Genomic DNA, 13230 nt, shown 5'->3' with positions numbered 1-13230 from the left:
CTTTTTGGCCCAAAGTGAGGAATATATTCTGCAGCAACGTCCAACTTAATACATTTTTTCGACATACTAGGCTATGATAGGTTAGCCAAAACTAGAAACAAACCGGGAAGACTTAGGAGACACGGGAAGGCAGCCGAGGGGAATCCAGAACAGGCAGACAAGACTGGGGACCAAACAGAGCGCCGGCGAACTGACAAGGAACACAAGACGCCACTGGAGAGGGCAAGCAGAAACACAGGAGCAACAGGTGAGTCAGACAACCAGGGGGAAACTAAAGGACAGGAAGTACACAAGACACAAAGAGGGAAAACATTTCAAAATCAAGAAACTACATCATATATTAAAAGCTCAGACAAGACAATACCATCCATCAGTTTTGGTATTCTTTATTAAAATACTGCTGTACACACAAATATTGCAAAATTTGAGACAAGAGAACACAAGAGGGGCGTAAAACATACTCAGATGGTGATTGTTGTAGTTTTGTTTATGTGGGGGAGGAGAAGTTTGTCACTAACATATACTGGAGTGTGTGTTCTGATGTGGAAAATAGTGATATGAGCACCGACAATGTGGGGACCAAGTTGCTGTGTGTGCGTGTGTCTGTGTTTTCTATAGCACCACATTCACCAAATATGTTTGTGTCGGTTAATTTGACTAAAACAGAGGAAGTAGTACATGATCTTTCCAGCTTACTGCAGGCGTGTTACCCCCAAGTACAGAATATCAACTTCCATGACAACTTTGAAAGGTCAAAAGCCAAGAAGCTGTTTACACCATCCGCCATGATCCGTCTCTTGTGCTTCATACAGGAGACCCGGTTTTCTACAGTCTGATGTTTGTACACACCCGTCAAAAGCTACCGAGAACCAATCTAAGGCAGAGAAATCAAGAACAGTGGTTCGACAGCGCTTGGACTGATGTCTTTATCAGGGTGACGCAGGTTTGCACCATATTCATTCAGACACTTTCATTCAAAGAGATTTACATCATCAAAGGAATATGAACCGTACTCAGGGGCAACATGAAATCCCTCACAGCATGATCTGCAAAGTGCCAGTAACTTCCTTAAACCTCCGCCTGGAGACGTCCCACCCACTCCACCTTAGCTCATCTATCTGACTGGAAAGGGGGTCGCCAATGACAGCCAAACACATTCAATCATTGGGCCCCTCCAGCTGTTTGTCATCCTGAGAGAAATCCAAGCCATCAGAGTGAGAGCCAGCGCCACTGCTGCGTCTCCAGCATGTTTATATATCATGATCTTTAAAAGTAAAACGTAAAAAACGGTTGGTGCCCTGTTCTCTCCTACGCCCTTCCCCTAAAACCCCTGCTGGAATTGGTCCACAGAATAATAAAGTTTAATTGAGGCAAAAAACGAATTGTCCTCCCAGTTCCTATCATGCATTCCTGCACAATATCGGAGAAAAAAAACTGCTAGAAAAATCACAAGAAGTGTCACTCTCAAATGTGGAGGGGCCAAGTGAAGATAGGGATAAAAGCATGAAGAAGAGGGGGAGAGTAAGAGAGAGAAAGGGGACATAGGGGGGACAAAATAATGACATTCCACAAAGAGGCAGCTGTGGCTCCACCTCAACAGAAGCCCCACCCATGGGCTACAACCAAGTGCTGGACAGCTGAAACCAAAACCACCCACCCTGGAGCAGTTCGTGTCACGAGAGCGTCCATTAACCAAAGGTGGATGCTGCATATGTTACGAACTCTTGGTAGGCGGTAAAACGAGAAGACACCCCTTCCTAAGTGCCAAAAGAAAAACATGTTTCAACCCTTCAAACCCCATTCCGTCCCCGCCCACCCACGCATATGGGCATGGTGTTCCACTATTTCCTGAATGAAAATGTCACAAATCCATCGATTCTTCCAGTTTGAAGAGCCCACCCACCCAAGTGGTTTGTCCTTTCCGCGGGGGGAAACAAAACCAAGGCAAAGGTGGGCGCCATCCCGCCCCCATGAAAGCCTCGAGTGGTATGTCCCGTCGGTCAATAGAAGGCTGGATTTTTTTTTGTTTAAACTCTTAGTCTGCTCTGGTGTTCGTGTCCGTGTGTGACGTGAGCTCTCTTTAAACCCTGTAGGCCACTCACATATTGATAAAAAAAATAGACAAAGAAAATTAAAATCTTAGTGCATCCTCCTCAGAAAGAATAAACCCCAACTGTAGAAATAAACAATAAAAGCCGGAAAATGTTCAAAACCTCGTGGTCTGGTTCTTGTTTTGTTCCCAAAATCTAAAAAAATGTCGTCATACTCGTTCGTCACAGCTTCCGTATTTGTCCTTTTCTGTTTGTTTTTTTTGTCCTTTTGATGTACGTTGTTCAGCTGCGGGGTTTAGGAAAACTAAAAAAAATACACTTTAGAAAAAGCCTTCCTGGTGGACACGGTCAGTGTATGTGACTGAGGTTCACGAAGCCCCGCCCCGCTGCCTTCGCCATGCTGATGTCATCTCCACGAGCCTGGTCCTCCGCTGTAGTGCAATAGTGTGCTCCAGGTACGGGCAGTCCCATCCCGGGCCCTAAGGGGGCGCTACAGAGAGCCGGAGGCTGCAGCCTGCAGCTCCTGGAAGGTGCTGTCGAAACAGCGCTTCAGGTCCGAGTACGTCACGACCAGGACGCTCTTCTCATCCCGAGACACCAGGCTCATCTTCTCAGGGACACCCGCGTCCAGCTGTCAACAGAGAGAGTAGTTATTGACATTTATGGGAGCAAATTGTTATTTTCAAAGCGCAGCTACAACCACTAGTTGATTACATAATTGTCAAATCAATATTGCAAATATTTTGATTCAATTGCTTTGTCATTCTTAGAGGAAAAAACCCAAAGCCAGACATTCAGACAGCGCTCACACCTCACGTATTTATCTTGTGTGATTGAAAACTCATTTTGCGTTTTGGGATATCATCCTTTTTCAATATTTTCCGTCATTCTTGGACCAAACAGATAGAATGGGAGGATGAAACCCTCTTTATTAGTCACATACATGCACACAGCAGAGCACACACAGTGAAATTGGTCCTCTGCATTTAACCCATCCTAGTACTAGGAGCAGTGGGCAGCTATTGTGCAGCGGGGAGCAATGGGGAGGGGGATTGGAGGTGTCCGGTGCCTTACTCAAGGGCACCACAGCACCACTGGGACCTCTCCAAGTAGCAGTCCACTTTCCATATTTCAAGTCTGTTCGGGGACTTGAACTGACTGCTGCACCAAACAGATAAAATAATTCTTACTCGCAGCTCTTATTTTTGGAAAGTGTTTTGATGGCGAGAGATATCACGCGGCGCTGCGGATGATCTAAGATAGGAATATGTCGACTTAATAGCGAGTGCGACATTAAGACTTGTGAAGTACAATTCCTCACAGCTTATATTTGATTCTAACTTATACCGCGCAAAGAGGAACAACAGAAGTGAGAAACCAATGTGTCAATGGGCTTCAGTTTGGGGATTTTTTAAGGGCTGATTTAGGATATTGGGTTTAGGGTCTGAGATATGATTCATAGACCAAAGTTTGTTGTGGGTTTTGATTATTAGAAAATGTTGCACAGAAACAAACTAAACTAGGTTGGCATTTCCGTTGCTTCTGCCCATGAACAGATGCAAAGCGCAGGAATAATAAACCTACTTTTTCCGTCCCTGTTGTGCCATCTCTTTAGTCAGGTAATGCGACTCATAAACAGCTGTTCTGAAAACAGGCGGCTTTGCGTGTTTGCACACTTCAGTCACATTAAGTAAAGTTCCTTAAAATGGTCAGCTTATCAAATGACTGACCTTATTGAGGCAGGCGACGATGTGGCTGAGGTCGATCCAGGGCGTCCCCGCTTCGGTCACCTGGTGGAACAGGTGGTCCCGGAAAAGCTTCAACAGGTAGCGATCGCCCGTCTCTGACCACGTGGGGTCCTTCTGAAACCTGAGACACACAACCAAAGGTCACAGGGTAGTAGCAGAACCGCAGATCACACACACACACACACACACACACACACACACACACACACACACACACACACACACACACACACACACACACACACACACACACACACACAGAAGTTTGTAAAAGTCCTACTTACTCTGGTCGCTCGTTGATGGTGCCCAGTTTGGCCAACAGGCGGAAGAGACGGCCGTTCTGCACCTCCTGCAAAACAAGGATTTATAATCACAAAACGGTGTTGTGTCTTTGACAGTTTGATGAAGGGGTAGAGAGGAGACAACGGGAGGGGGCAACACATGTCCTTGACCAGAATTTGACCTTGTAGTTTTGTTGCACGTAATAAACCATTCACCCACCAGCTGTTGAAAACATATACAGAAGAGTTGACTGTCAGAAAGGGTAGATTTTGGAGCAAGGGGAGAATGTAACACACTTGAAGCACCAGACTTTTTGGCCCGAAGTGAGGAATATATTCTGCAGCAACGTCCAACTTAGATTAGAAACCAGAAGCAGATTCTCACTGACACTCGGCACTTAAAGTCTGTTGTAATTTAGATTTTGCTAGAGGGTATGCAGATGAAGGATGAAAAAAAACTGAAACAAGCCAAAACAAAAAAAGGAGCATGTGAAGAGTCTCCCTTAAAATGGACCCATTAAAATAATAAACCCTACTCCCCGAAGAACTGAAACCGCTGTCACCTGAATTTCTTCCCCTACATGGTGCTGGACCCTTTAACAGAAAAAGACTTCCTCCTTACTGTAACTAGTAGAGGCTGCATCATCACTGAAAACCAACTGTGATATTTTCTGGAACAATCTGTTAGTCTGCTTATCTTAAAGTTTGGGGGTTATCTGCTGGTATATATTTAGACATGAGCACTTACACAAGCACACGTGCTGTTTTCACTCATATTGTTGTCCTATAGATGACCCTTTACCTCTGCTGATTTAATTCACTCCTGCCTGTCCCTTCTTTTCCTCCTCATTTGAATAATTACAATGTTTTTGCTTTATTTAAAAATCGATCGACCAAAGGAGAACCACCTCATATTCTGATAATCTGTTCATTGATAGCATACCGATAGCTCCGTACGTTTCCCTGCAGGAATGGTGTTTCAGGCTCTAAAATATGGAGCTTTCCTTCTTTGCTGTTTCAATTTATGAGAGAAACAGTCAAAAGTTCAACAAACATGAGAGTATGAATTTAATCAATGCCACTTGCAGTATGCAGCTTCTCACATCCGTGTTGATTAAAGAAGCAAACAGGTCAGTAGATGGTGAAACATAACCCCAGGCTACGAATCAGGTGTCTATCAGTGTCCCTCTGGGAAGTCAGTCATGCAAATGTCGTGTTTTTCTGACACGCTGTTTAAAAGAAAAATCTTGCCAGGAACACAAACACCAGTGTGTACTATTCCCTGTAAGCAGATACACATTTAGCTGAGGCATTATGCAAAGATTGCATGATAAACCAGAAACGGTTACACTCTCCCAACAGCACAGTTATCAGCCGATCACAGGGAGGTTTGGCCAGAACAACAAACTTAGTTTTGTAGCCCAGTCATGTTTCTGCATAAAGGCGTTTCCTTGTTCTACTTGCCAGCTGCCACATGGTAAACAGGTGAAAACACTGGCACAAACTACTCATTTTCTGGATGTACAAAGAGTCACAGAGTTGAGGGGAAGTGCATAAACAAGAAGAAAGATGGTCGGCTTTTTCACACATTCCCTCCCTAACACGGGGCGGATAAACACAAGACGAGACTGCAAGGCCAGCAATATACCATATAACATCCTGTGTGCACACAACTTCCCTCTTAGCTCACCAAACCCATGGCCCATTTCCGGCCACTACCAAGAATATCAGCCCCACAACAAGAGGACTGCATCATGCATTCTCACTCGTGGCATCTGCTCTGTGCATGCGAGGCACAAACTGAACAAATACACCTTCACATACCTTAGCCAGGTCCTCCTCAATGACATCATTCCTCATCTGCGATGCATCCAGTTGTGTGTAGAACCGAGCTCCGATCATTGGCATTATGTCATTGACGCTGCGCGGTCGAGACTGCTCAGTCAGCAGATACCTGCAGACACAGAAACTTTAGTCTCCCTTCAGGCTTATTTTTTGACACAAGGACCAGAGACAAAGTTTGAAACCCAGCATCTGTTCAGCTTCATGTTACCAGCACTGAAATTGTAAAGCCTGGCCAACCCGGTTCTAGACTTGTCTCCAGTGAGGATTTGTTGAACTTGGCATTTATAAATGTTTAGGGTGATTGGGAGGCTTCAGGAATGTATACCTGGAGAGAGAATCAGGTGTAAACTTGGCAAATAAAATGTAAGAAGTACATTGAAAGGATGAAATCACCCTGGGAGTTGATTTCAGCAAACTGTGTTCAGGGGTGTGTGTGTAAAAGCTTTGGTAGATAACATTGAACATGTGTGCAGGGTAATCTACCTGAAAACATCTGTGAAACCCAGCCCATTGTTGCCAACTTGTTTACAACCAAAGCATCCTCCCTCCAAAGCCACTCCCCTAAAACGATCATTCTGAGCCATCACAACAGTAAGGCTTTGTCAGCACTCACAGCTGTCAGGTGAGCAGTGTCTGCCATGTGTGCTTTTAGACATTTGTTTGTGGGGGTATTAGAGATTCTATGCAATTCCCCACATGCTGCACCCCCTCTCCCTTTCTTACAGGATCAGGTTCTTGAGGTCTGAAGAGTAGTTGATGGACACCAGCTCCATGGCCTTCTGCAGGTTCTCCCTTTGAATGCCCGCCAGGGAGTTGCATGCCAGCGCCAGGACCACCTTGCCCAGTGACACTAGGTCTGCTTGCTACACAACAGAAACACACAAATCCCAAATTCAAAAAGAGCTTCTCCACACATGCTGACATCAAGTACAGACATATGACTTCTTCTTCTGTGGTGTATATTCATGTGTAGTTGACCAAAAAGTACCTGGTACTGTGGCATTAGGGCAAGATGATTGGTCTGACTGCTGTCAAAAGTTAAGACATCAAAAACCCCAACACAGTTCACCCGTAACCTGCAGAGATAAGAGAGCATTATCAGTAACAGCTCAAGTGTTAGTATGAGTGTGCACAGCAACAAGGTTGGGGAAAAAGGAAGCGTAAACTGAAAAGACTCTTCCGCTTTCAATACATTTACAGAAACATATCTACACCTTCTGAGCTTGAAGGAAATGCATGCTGCTCCGTGCACCAGGGTCTAATTAACAGCATTCATATACCCATGCTGAAGAATGAGGTATTAATGTGCGTGTACCTGGTCTTGCCAGTAATAAGAATCTTGCTGGGGTCCATGACTCGGCAGGCCAGGCCGGCAGTGTGGATGGTGCGCAGGGCTGAGCTCAGCTGCACGATGTAGGCCCAGATCAGAGACTCTGGGAGCAGACCGGCGTGCTGCCGAGGCGGGGGAGGTTCATGTTGTCCTGCACGAAAAGACATGCTCAATCATGATAACAGAGGCTGAAGTGTTAGCCATTACTTATGAGGTAAACCCCAAACTGTCGTTAACTCCCTTGGCAATCTTTTTTCTGTAGAATAAACAGACGTCTTTTTCTGATAATCTAACCTTTACGAAACCGAACCTAATCTGTTGGTTTACTCTATTACTACAAGTCATTATCTTCTGTAGCCTTAGAGGATCTCTTCTTCACATTTCTGTCTGACCAAGAAGTCAGTGTTTTTTTTGCAGGTTCACTTTTTGTCGAATGACTAATGACATTATCTCTTCTACAAACAACAATGTTTGAAAGGAAATCATGCTTACTATCAACTCAGAACGGAGGCTTGTAGTATTCAGTCACACCACAACCCTAGGGTTTGGTAATGTTACTCAGGGGACTGTACCAAGTGTACCGTAAAACACACCTCAATGTCACACCGAGAAGGATATGAGACGGCTGATTTGTTTGTTTACCTCAAGGCTTGCAAAAGACATTTCCACTACATGATCGCGTGTATTTGGGGTATTTTTTTCCTGTGCAATTCTTAACAAATCAACCATTATGATTCGTTATCAGCTACAGACTACAAAGTCTGAGAGGTTTTGCTTCCTCTTGTCTGCAATCCAGTAGGCCTTACAGCACCTGCCCTAGGATCAGTTTCACCCACAGTTTCCTCCAAGTCCCCACGTCTCTATCTTACAGACACATGAACGGCCAACTGTCAAAACAGGATACCTCAAAACTCCAATCTAGTGATTTTTTTTTTGGAAGATTCAACACATCTACTAGAGTCTTATTTTAGAAATCCTCCAGTTCTGTTCTTTTCAATTGGAAACTGTGTAGAAATACTAATACAGAAACACATGGGTGTACGTTTCAGAAGAGCTTGAGGCAAGACAAATGTTATTCACAGATAACGGACAATAATGTTTTAGAGGTTTAGACATCCAGGGCTGGTTTTGAGCTGAACAGCAGGCATTGTATATTTAAAAACACACCCTGAAAAAGACCTATGTGACAACCTAATACGCAAAGAAGTAAACAAACTGAAAATACGAGAAGTGTGCCAATCCAGCCCCAGGGGTGATGCTTGGTCTATTTCAGGGAAATAGTGCAAGGGTAGGAAGACTCAACTCACCCCACTTCCTCTTGGTGAAGTACGAGTCTGCTGCTGGGTCATTGAAGTGTCTGCTGAACATGGTTTCTGCACCCGCATGGAAGTCATAGGAGAACACTAAAGCTGGGGTTGGAAAAAGGACAGTGTTACTAATAAATCACACCTTTATTTATCCAATTGTTGCACCTTACACATTACACACTTACAGTGGTCTCCAAAGGCCTTTGTGGTGAAGACCTCCCGCAGAGTAACAGAGTTTGAGTGTTGGATCTTCTTCCACATGTCCACCAGCATCATACACTTGGTGTTAACAAGGCGGAAACCTGGACACATTTCAAACAGATAAAAAGACCATTAGAAGTTATTAATTGGATGTCTTACAACACATGCATTTCCTGTTTATTGTAACGGAAGTTAGGAATCATCACACGTCTTGCATTGCTCATCAAAAACAAAAAAAAGAGCTCCTGCTATAGTTTGCTTTTTGATCACACCAGCAACACATTTTATACCTGTAGAGCAAAAAGACAATATCTGGCAGACAGTAGGAAAAGTAAGGGCTCTTCAACTTTCTTTATAATATACATTTGAATATAATGTATTTAGAAACACTTTGGCTTTGGAAGCCAGTTAAAAGCCAGCTGGTTGACTTACTTACTTGGTAACCTGGTTGCCTTGACAGTCAATACACATCATTTGTCACACTGGCTATTTTGGTTGCGGTATTTATGCATTTCCTTTCTAACAGTTCAGTAGCATTACATGTGTTAGGATTCTTTCAAAGATCATTTCTTGTTAGCACCACATTTATTACCATGTATCCTTCTCAGGCAGTAAGGCAGGTCATCCTTGCTGTTGACGGCCTTGTAGCAGGAGGTGATGTAGCTGAAGTTGCTGGTCTTCTGCATGCGGTTTGGTGGGGGGAGGGCCTCGAGGGGGAAGAGGCTGTGGTAGCTGTCCACCTCAGACGGTACATCTACCAAAAACAGACGTGGTTTCAGATGAGAAAAAATAGCCTTGCACACGGAAACCAAACAGATTCAACATGTTAAAGAAGGTCACAGTCTACATAAACAATCAGTTGTTTTGACCGGAAGTAGATTATTCATTTCCTATATGAATGGTTTTCACACATATACACAGTAATGGTATTTTGCAGAGTGGACCCTTTACCTGGGTTCTCCGAGTGGTCAATCTGGGCCATGGTTATTAAATGTCTGTTTATCAACTCCTGGAAGACAAACAGGAGAACATCACATCAGACATGACGGATAAGAGAAGATATCTTGTGAAAGACGAGGCGGGTGATTGGGAAATACCTGTCGGAGTTCATCAGCCATGAAGAAGGACGGGGCATTGGCTTTCGGCTGCATGTAAGCCACATTGGGCGCAGTGGGGGGATAGATATGATAGGTAGGAAACACCTGCAAAGAAACCAGAAAGCACGGCTTCCTATTTATCGAGAAATGAAAACCTATGTGCTCATATGTTGTTCTTTTCTCAAAAAATGATAAGTCCCTCGCTACGCAAATGAATGTGATGGAGCGAAACTCTAATCAGGGTTTTAAAGGAGTCCTAAAAATGAATACAACACCAGTTTAAACTGGTACATACCCCTTATTGGCGGCAATGAGTCGCTTTTTTATTTAAATGATGGTGATTGGATTGGGTCATGATCAGTCTACGCTCCTGCTTCTGAAACACCCTGAAGTTTTAAATGCAGTTTTGTATGTTTTTGTACTCAAGTTTATTCTCAGCTTTAGTGTGGCGGTGTTACCCTAAATACAGAGAAGGGCAGCACATACCATCCCAGACATCGGAGCAGGGGTGTTGTCGGTGTAGAAGTAGGTCGTCCCCCCTACAGTCTCTTTCTGGATTATGTGAGGGCCCTGGTCAGCTGCACTGGTGGGCCCCATGTAGTTGGCAGGGTTTGGGGTGTGACTGCGCCGGCGAGGAGCAGGTGAGGTGTGAGGTGTAATTTTTGGGGAGTGAAGAGGAGACGACCCCGCAGACAGAGACATGCCTATGATTGGAGACAAGAGAGTTTGTTTCAACAGCAGCACACGTGGAGATGTAAACAGAAGGGAATTAACAAACCAGCTAAAGATTGGAAAACAAAACTAAGCCAAGTAGAAAGGAAAGAAAAGCAGACAACAGGGCGATCTGTCTCTAAATGATGCTATGAAAAAACCCTCACCTGGAGCCAGTGCAGCAGCTGTGGAGCTGCTGAGGCCAGGATGGGGGAAGAGAGGCGAGGGGAAGGCCGGGACAGCGGACTGAGCCATGGGGGCCTGGGCCATGGGGGTCTGAGCCATGGGGGCCTGAGCCATGGGGGCCTGAGCCATGGGGGCCTGGGCCATGGTGCCCATTCGTGGAGCTCCCTTAGGGATGAACTCACTTGCTGCTGGGTTAGGAGCCTGGTGGTAAAAGAAAATACATTTTTAATAAAGACACAAATCCTTTTAAACGCAATAAAGACAAAGATGAAAATAAAAAGCATCCTAGATAAACCTCTATACTAAACTTTAAAAGCACTTTGAAATAACTTCAATGTGTTGAAAAGGATGCTTGTGTGCTCACCTTTCTCCTTTGGGAAATGCTAAGAGCACCAAAATCACTGAACAGTGAGGATGTCGAGGAGTTCACTGGATCTGTGGAGACCAAAGAGTGTGAGAGTTTGGCAATGGCCCTCCAAATATTCAATGAATGAGTACTAAACAGTGCTTCACTGATTACTGTCGCAGTCTCACCATGAGTGCTGTGGCTGAAGGTCTTGGCACCATCGTTGAGGAGACTAGGAGAGCTGCTGCTGGTAGTCATTCGCTAAAGACAACCGCATCAAGAACAGATGTGTAACAGAACACACTCTTATGTGCATGCTTATGTAATGAAGAAATGTGTGCGTTATGATGTTTAACCAGCTATTAAATAAATAACTACATGCAGAACATCTCAATAACTCATGCATAGGTTTATCCGAGGAAAGCAGCAATGAGAGCAAACTAACATACACTTTCAAAGCCGTTTTTTCACTCTGACAAAACAATGTACAGCCCCCTCTCCTACCTGCATCATTGAGTATTTAGTCTCTGCTGGGCTCCCAAACCCATTGACCCCGATAAAGCTGCTGCTGAAGTAAGAGTTGGTGAGATTGGCATCGCTCAGAGAAGCACCCTCCATCCCTGGGACTGTGAATGACAGAAACCAAAGTTAAGCAAGTAGTAACTCAGGCAAAATTGTTGTTTATATAATTTGACCAGAATTGAAAGTTTAATCATGCGTGTCAATGTCAGCACTATTAAGTGTTGGCCAAGCCACAATCACAAAGCTTTACATTTTTAAATAAATGTAAACATTTCTACAACTGCAGAGGGAGACACTACTAAGGTCTACCACAGGGCGATATCCACTTAGCATCATTTAATAACAAACGTGTTGCAACACGTGCTGATTTCAATGGTTGCAGGTTAAATGGGACGTAGTGAGCGTTTGGGTCGCATGTGTTTTTGAGTTACTTGTTGTTTGTTTACGTTGGGAAACTCAACGCTTAACCAACGTGAACAGCTAGCGTGGGCTAAGGTTAGCAAACAAAAACTTAAGTTACATCCTCACATCAACACTATAGTTCAGACTAACATCATTCATCCAAATGGAAACGAACCAACGGGACAAGTACTAACACTGACGACGCAAAGCAAAACCAAACGCATTAGAGTTGGATGAAGTGGTTAAACGCTAGTTGGGCTAATGCTAAGCTACAGTAGCTGTAGTGTCGCGGGTTTCTGCCCACTCACAGCTGTCACACACAAACACCAGGCCTCCTCCGTGAGAACAGCATGGCTAATGTTACACCTGGTTACAAAACATAAATACCACCTGAAGACAGAGCTAACATTATCCATAAGCAAGCCTAAGTGCAAAACATGTGCCAGCTACACACTGAAGGCTTTGGATAATGTTTTGCGGGTAAATGTAACCCACGTTGTTTTGGGGGTGAAGAGGCCTCACTGAATCCCCGGGCTCAATTTTAACAAAGCCCAACAAGGCCCAAAAGTAAAGTCGCAGCCAGTCGCCCCGTGTGAGGCCTTGTTACTCACTGGTTAAAAGCTGCCCCTCCAGAGACGTGCCTGCAGGCCCCATAGTTTCGCTTTTCTTGGAAACACCGGTCCCCCCAGGGCAGGCAGCTGCGGGTCCACCGAGGGGAAACCCCGTCCCGCCGGCCATGGACAGCGGGACGGGGCTCCCGCCGCCGTGTAGAGGCAGGCTCCCCATGGACGGCTCATCGTGCAGGAACTGACACTCTTCTCCATAAAAGCAGGTTTTGTCTTTCGCGTAATATCGGCAAAACTTCACCTTGACATTGGGTATCCCGGCAACCCCTAGCGGAGCAGCTGAAGCTGGGAGTCCACTGTTCATGGCACCGCTGCTGCCGCTGCTGCCGGAAGACTCGCACACATAGAGACGCAGATAGCTAGCCACTTAGCCTGCTAGCCTGCACACAGTTTCCCCCTTAAAGGACCGGATTAATGTCACTGGAGCTGGTGAAGAACGTTAAAACGCAGCAGTACTCACATTATAAGGCTAAGATGCTTTTTGGTTTGAGAAATTATCTCTGCATGCGTCAAATCCTGGTCGTCGTTGTTGTCGCTATCCATGCAGCTGCTTTCTTTGCAAAGTAGCCTGTTGTTG

General features: G+C 44.9%; 1 protein-coding gene across 3 annotated transcripts; it reads right to left on the bottom strand.

Moving 5' to 3' along the window:
- Positions 1 to 370: 370 nt before the first annotated feature.
- Positions 371 to 13230, bottom strand: pan3 (poly(A) specific ribonuclease subunit PAN3). 3 transcript variants are annotated; one of them, XM_063912386.1, is made up of 18 exons: positions 13114 to 13230; positions 11608 to 11729; positions 11292 to 11364; positions 11122 to 11192; positions 10739 to 10958; positions 10347 to 10564; positions 9861 to 9965; positions 9715 to 9772; positions 9356 to 9517; positions 8748 to 8864; positions 8563 to 8664; positions 7241 to 7406; positions 6914 to 7001; positions 6649 to 6788; positions 5905 to 6034; positions 4084 to 4148; positions 3782 to 3920; positions 371 to 2682 (listed from the first exon to the last, which is right to left on the bottom strand). In XM_063912386.1, exons 2-18 carry the CDS (start codon positions 11719 to 11721, stop codon positions 2542 to 2544), a joined length of 2109 nt encoding a protein of 702 aa, XP_063768456.1. In that variant the 5' UTR covers positions 11722 to 11729; positions 13114 to 13230; the 3' UTR covers positions 371 to 2541. The 3 variants fall into 3 exon arrangements, with proteins under 3 accessions (XP_063768456.1, XP_063768454.1, XP_063768453.1); XM_063912384.1 differs by having other exon boundaries at positions 12639 to 13190; XM_063912383.1 differs by having other exon boundaries at positions 11122 to 11364; positions 12639 to 13190.

This window comes from Eleginops maclovinus, chromosome 21 (assembly GCF_036324505.1).
Source record: "Eleginops maclovinus isolate JMC-PN-2008 ecotype Puerto Natales chromosome 21, JC_Emac_rtc_rv5, whole genome shotgun sequence".
Taxonomy (NCBI): domain Eukaryota; kingdom Metazoa; phylum Chordata; class Actinopteri; order Perciformes; family Eleginopidae; genus Eleginops; species Eleginops maclovinus.
Note: the sequence above shows the minus strand (reverse complement) of the source record. Positions and strands in the feature narration are given on the sequence as shown.